The following is a 6,690-nucleotide window of genomic DNA, read 5'->3' as shown; positions in this document are numbered from 1 at the left end:
GAGGGTACATCTTTCAATAAGTCCTCTGTCTGGTAACCACTGGTCTCCAATTGATTGATATTGATCCACCATACAAGGCTGCAGAATATTGAAGATATTGGATTAAGGGCAGTCGGAGATGTGTCCTATGGCATTTGTAGATCTGGAATGTTAATTCATTAAAAAAAATAAAGATAGCAAGACCTAGTCTGCAATGATTTAAGATGATTCCTTAACACCTGGAGTTACACACATAAATGTCTCAGATCCCAAGAGGACAATGACAATAAAGAGGAGCCCCCCTTAAACATAACTTTCAAATTTTCTGAAGCCATATTCTTGCTACTATGGCTCTCCTCAGAGCCCCCTTTACCTCCTTGTTCCTCAGGCTATAGATAAAAGGGTTTAACATCGGGGTAAGTACAGTGTACATCACTGTTACTAGCATGTCCCTGTCCAAAAAATAAGCTGAAGATGGTCGAAAATACATAAAAATAATGGTCCCATAGAACAAAGTCACTATGGTGAGATGAGATGAACACGTGGAAAAGGCTTTGCGTCTCCCCTCTGCAGAGCGAACTTTCAGTATGGCAGCGATGATGTAGACGTAGGAGATAAGTATACACAAAAAAGGTCCAAGCCCAATTACTGACGCTTCAGTGAATATGACCAACTCATAGTTGGAGGTATCTGAGCAGGAGAGTTTGAGCAGGGGTAGGATGTCACAGAAGAAGTGGTGGATGGTATTGGGGCCGCAGAACAATAAATCAGAGACCATCATAGTGTGCAACAAGGCATGCAAGGAAGTAACAATCCAAGAGCCACCAACTAAACAACTACAAATTCTCCTGCTCATCACTATGGTGTACCTCAAAGGGTTACAGATGGCCACATACCTATCATATGCCATCACCGCAAGCAGGAATCCCTCTGTAACCCCCAAAGTAATAAAGAAATAGAGCTGGGTCATGCACTCAAAGAAGGAGATGGTTTTCTTCCCTGAAAGGAGAGCAATCAGCATTTTGGGGACAGTGACTGAGGTGAAACTCATGTCTACCAAAGACAAGTTACTGAGAAAGAAATACATGGGGGTGTGAAGATGACGATCAGTGATAATTAATGTAATCATCAGAGTATTCCCCAGCAGAGAGATCAGGTACATAATTAGAAACAGCGAAAAGAGGAAGAGTTCTTCCTCTGCACGGTCCGACATTCCCAGAAGGATAAATTCTGTCACAGTGCTGTGATTTCCCATATTCATTTTGATAACTTCCTGTGGAGATTAGAAGAAGGGTAAATTTACAAACTAATACCTTTTACTGACAACATAAGGATGAAATTATCTATCATAAGTGAAAATTCTGGTTTATTATGCATTAATTATTTCTTGACAACTTGAACAGGACATACAACAATGGTCATATGAGAGTGTAGATTAAATAGAGGAACCAACTTTCCACTAATCAAAATGCTTAAACTACACACCAATCCCAGGATTCTATATAGGGCAACTTGAATTCCGCACGGAAATCCAGTCATATTCTGGATTTCCACATAGAATTTAATTACTTAACAAGCCAATCAGTGTTGATAATTGCCACTTAACAAGCAATTGACACTAAATGGCATTAATTATAATTTACGCACAAAACAGTCTAAGCATATTCTGTAACGTGATGCATGTAAATTCTAAGTCACATTGTTGAAATGAGGACATGGCCATGGAATAGGCAGGTCATGGGCGTTTCTAAAATCTATGCATGTTGTTATACAATACACCTGGTCCGTGCATAATTTAGCGATCGACATTTACACCAAGTTTTACTTGGCATAAATGGCCACGACTAAATATAGTCACGTGGATGGGCACTAGTCAGCTTATTTTCAAAAGAGAAGGCCAGCCATCTTCCGACACAAATCGGGAGATGGCCGGCCATCTCTCAAAGCCAGCGAAATCGGCATAATCAAAAGCTGATTTTGGCCGGCCTCAACTGCAGTCCATCGCGGAGCCAGCCAAACTTCAAGGGGGTGTGTCAGAAGGGTAGCAAAGGCGGGACAGGGGCATGCTGGGGTGTGCTAAAGAGATGGGCACCCTCGGCCGATAATGGAAAAAAGAAGGGCGTCCCTGGTGAGAATTTGGTCCACTTTATTTGGACCCTTTTTTTTCAGGTCCAAGTTCCAAAAAAGTGCCCGAACTGACCAGATGACCACCGGAGGGAATCAGGGATGACCTCCCCTGCCTCCCCCAGTGGTCACTAACCTCCTCCCACCCTAAATAAAAAACAACTTTAGAAACTTTTTTTGCCAGCCTCTATGCCAGCCCAAATCTCATACCCAGCTCCCTGACAGCAGTATGCAGGTCCCTGGAACAGTTTTTAGTGGGTGCAGTGCATTTCAGGCAGGTGGACCCAGGCCCACCCCCCACCCCCCCCCCCCCCCCACACCACCACCTGTTACACTTGTGGTGGTAAATGGGAGCCCTCCAAACCTCCCACAAAACCCACTGTACTCACATGTAGGTGCCACCCTTCACCCATAAGGGCTATGGTAATGGTGTAAAGTTGTGGGGAGTGGGTTTTGGGGGGATTTGGGGGGCTCAGCACCCAGGGTAAAGAGTGCAAAGTTATGCACCTGGGAGCTATTTTAATTTTTTTTGTTTTAATTTTTAGAAGTGTCCCCTAGGGTGCTTGGTTGGTATCCTGGCACGTCAGGGGGACCAGTGCACTACAAATGCTGGCTCCTCCCATGACCAAATGCCTTGGATTTGGCCGGGTTTGAGATGGCCGGCCTCGGTTTACATTATCGGCAAAAACCGAGGCTGGCCATCTCAAACCCGGCCATCTCTGACATTTGGCCGGCCCCAGCCGTATTATCGAAATGAAAGATGGCCGCCCATCCCGTTTCGAAAATATGGTCGGCCCTGCCCCTTCACGGCGCCATCCTCAGAGATGGGCGCCCTTAGAGATGGGCGTCCCCATTCGAAAATGCCCCTCTAGGTGTATTCTGTAATGGAAATTTAGGCCCATTCTATAAAATTTAGGTGTAGTTTAAAGAATGCGCCTAAGCTTATTTTGTTTCGACACAGATTTATTAGGCGTGATATACAGAATCTAGTCCCAAATGTGGAAAAGTGAACACTTTACCCTACCATAAATCTAATATTATGTTTTTGTCCTTTTCAATTACATAGATTTTTATTTTTATATGGAGGAACAAGGCCTCAGCAAAGGTTTTCAGCTGTAGCAATCGCTTGCTGCTCATTTTCGTGACAGCACCATATGACTAAGACCAAACACTGGCCAAAAATCCTCCAAAATGTTTTATAAATTATTTGATTATTCTATCACATTCATTGCAATAATTCTTTTTCAAAAAAATAAACATTTTCAAACATCTGCCTCTTAAGAATATTCATCCAGCAGGAACAACAGAAGCACCTAGCTTTCTCTTGAAGATCCCTTTAACAGAGACTCGGTTTCACCACAGGCTTCATCAGGGGAATTCTTCAAATTTAAAATTTTTCAGTGCTCCTTGTAACTCAATATCCCGGCATGCATGAACATGTGATAGAATAATCAAATAATTTATTTAAAAAATTTAGAGGTTTTTTTGGCCAGTGATTGGTCTTAGTCATATGGTGCTGTCACGAAAATGAGCAGCAAGCAATTGCTACAGCTGAAAACCTTTGCTGAGGCCTTTTTCCTCCATATATAAATAAAAAATCTCTGTGTAATTGAAAAGGATACAAACAAACATTAGATTTATGGTAGGGTAGTGTTCACTTTTTCACATTTGAGAGGAGATTCTATATATGGTGCCTAACAAATCAGCACTGAAATAAGTGCATTCAATAATTGGCACTTATTTAGAAGCTGATTATATTTATTTAGATTTAGATCACACCTTTTTCAGTAGTAGCTCAAGGTGAGTTACATTCAGGTACTCTGGATATTCCTCTGTTCAAGGAGGGCTCAAAATCTAAGTTTGTACCTGAGGCAATAGAGGGTTAAGTGACTTGCCCACGATCACAAGGAACAGCAATGGGATTTGAACTGGCCACCTCTGGATTGCAAGACTGGTGCTCTAATTACTAGGCCAAAAAAGATATAAAGGAATTGGAGAAGGTGCAGAGAAGGGCGACGAAAATGATAAAAGGGATGGTACGACTACCTTATGAGGAGAGGTTAAGAAGGCTAGGACTCTTTAGCCTGGAGAAAAGGTGGCTGAGGGGTGATATGATAGAGGTCTACAAAACAGATGTGAAGCATTTGTTTATGCTTTCTAACAAAAATAGAACCAGGGGACACAAGATGAAATTAGAATGTGGTAGGTTTAAAACAAATCGGAGAAAGTTTTTCTTTACTCAGCGCGTGGTTGGACTCTGGAACTCATTGCCGGAGAACGTAGTGATGGCAGCTGGCCTTGCTGAGTTTAAAGGGGGTCTGGACAGATTCCTGAAGGAAAAGTCCATTGATCGTTATTAAATTTTGGGGTTTTGCCAGGTTCTTGGGGCCTGGATTGGCCGCCATTGGAGACGGAGTGCTGGGCTTGATGGACCTTTGGTCTTTTCCCAGCGTGGCAGTGCTTATGCCACTCCTCCACACCATAAGAATATGCTTAGTTGATATTTCAGTGCCTAAATCTGCAAGCATCCATTTACACCAACCTAAACATAGTGTAAATCCTGGCATGTAGATTTAGGCGCACTGGGCCATATTCTATAATTAGGAGACTAAATTATAGATTCCACAACGATTTTGGCACCCAAATCTGTAGAATTTGGGGGTTAGCATGTACCTTAAGCATAAAAGAGTGCACAAATTGTAGCATATGGGGTCCTTTTACAAAGCTGTAGTAAGTGCTATAAGGACGCAGCTTACTGTTCTAGGGAACATCATAGCACCTGACTGATCAAAAGTCCGATACAGCCGGGGTTAGGGAGGGTGGGTGGCACGAATGAGTGAGTGTAACGCCAGTATACAGAATGTTTAAAATGGCTTATTGCAGGACATGCATGGTAAAAGCCCACATAAGGATGTACTAAGGCCACTTTATGCCAAAGCTTAGTAAAAGGATCCCATAAACCAGCCATTCCCAACCCAGTCCTCGGAGCACACCTAGTCCCATCAGGTTTTCAGGATATCCACAATGAATATTCAAGAGTTAGGTTTGCAAGCAATTGAGGCAGTGTATGCAAATCTCCGGGTTGGGAATGGCTGCCTTTGACAATAATAGAACAACATGAGGGTGAAATCCTGTCATAAATTTTGTTTTTCTAGTCTGTTCAGATACCTTCCTTATACACCCAATCAGCATTCACCATTCATACACCTTACACCCATCATGTCTGGTCTTTATTAAGGTTTCTAATAGAGCTGTCTTTATTTGAACAGGCAAAGAAAACATAAAGCCTTGGCACGTTTCAAATAAGTTACCCACGTCTTATTCTCAAATGCTGCTCAGTTGTTTCTATGTAACAAATTACACACACTGATAATTGACATCTGCAATACTGTGTGGTCTATGCAACAATTAACACTAGGAAAAAATAGTTGTCAAAAATAAAACTAGAAGTTGAATCGTATCAATGTATATTATGGGGCTCATTTTCAAAGCACAGACTTACAAATTTCAATAGGTTACTATGAAAATTTGTAAGTCTAAGTGCTTTGAAAATATACCTCTATATCTACTAACAGGGAAGGAAAAAAAATCTCAAAGAGGGGTCCTTTTAAACTTTAACATTTTTAAATTCCCTGGGCTGAAAACTTCTCTTCACTTAGTATGTGCACAGGTACATTTGTACCAGTGAACTTCCCCATTCCAGCCCAGATTTTCAAAGGGAAGCTTCATTTCTATGAGACTATCCTCATCAGATACACAGAAACATCTACAAGTACATGATGACATGCACTTTCTAGCTCTTTTTTCTAGTGCTGTCCTGCTGCTCATTCAGGCAATGCTCCTACTTACCACCAGGTCTGCCCACCATCTTGTAAAATTCTGGCATTTACTGCCTGTTCTTTTCTTCAGCAGATAGCACACCCTTCACACTTTCCTCTCCTTTACAACAATATCCCCTATACCCTCCCCAAAAGCACTCACTGATTCTCTCCAAAAACCCTGTGCAGAGCTCAGCTTCTCCCACAGCCCCTGCAGCTCAGGCCCAGGGCCACCCAGAGACTGGACCGGGCCTGGGACAGGGCAGCCGCTGCCGGGCCCGGGGCAGGGCCACCACCTCCCTTCCTGGATCACGGCTGCCCCTCCCCCGATTGCTGCTGCAATTGAAATACCTTGTTGGCTGGCAGGGATTCCAAGGCCCCGCCAGCAGAAGTCATCTTCTTCCAGCGCTGCTCTTCTGCCGATTGCCTGCCCCTGCGGCTGCTTTTCCTCTCAAGGCATGCTCAGTTTCAAAACCAAGCATGCATGCCTGAGAAGAAAAGCTGCTACTCAGCTGGGCAGAAGAACAGCGCTGGAGGTACTCCTCTGGCTCCTCCCCAGCCTCCAAAGGGGGCCCAGCAATGGTGCCAGAATTTTCTCTCTCCTGCTCCTGTCGGGACATGATCACTCGGGTCCGAGCAGGAGAGAGAGAGAGACCCTGGAGCCCGAGCTACCGTTGGAGTCCCGGGCCCAGGGAATTTTGCCCCTCCTGCTTCTCCTCTCTGCAGCCCTGCTCAGCCCCTCCCTGTGACACCTAGAGCCTTCCCATTA

The 6,690-nt window shown here is 43.7% G+C and overlaps 1 protein-coding gene across 1 annotated transcript; it reads right to left on the bottom strand.

Moving 5' to 3' along the window:
• Window positions 1–290: 290 nt before the first annotated feature.
• On the bottom strand, window positions 291–6,304 carry LOC115465081 (olfactory receptor 1361-like). The gene is made up of 2 exons (XM_030195486.1): window positions 6,273–6,304; window positions 291–1,252 (listed from the first exon to the last, which is right to left on the bottom strand). The coding sequence occupies exon 2, from the start codon at window positions 1,238–1,240 to the stop codon at window positions 296–298; it is 945 nt and encodes a 314-aa protein (XP_030051346.1). The 5' UTR covers window positions 1,241–1,252; window positions 6,273–6,304; the 3' UTR covers window positions 291–295.
• Between the last annotated feature and the right edge of the window lie 386 nt (window positions 6,305–6,690).

This window comes from Microcaecilia unicolor, chromosome 3 (genome assembly GCF_901765095.1).
Source record: "Microcaecilia unicolor chromosome 3, aMicUni1.1, whole genome shotgun sequence".
Taxonomy (NCBI): domain Eukaryota; kingdom Metazoa; phylum Chordata; class Amphibia; order Gymnophiona; family Siphonopidae; genus Microcaecilia; species Microcaecilia unicolor.
The sequence above is the reverse complement of the archived record's forward strand: the minus strand, read 5'-3'. Positions and strand labels throughout refer to the sequence as shown.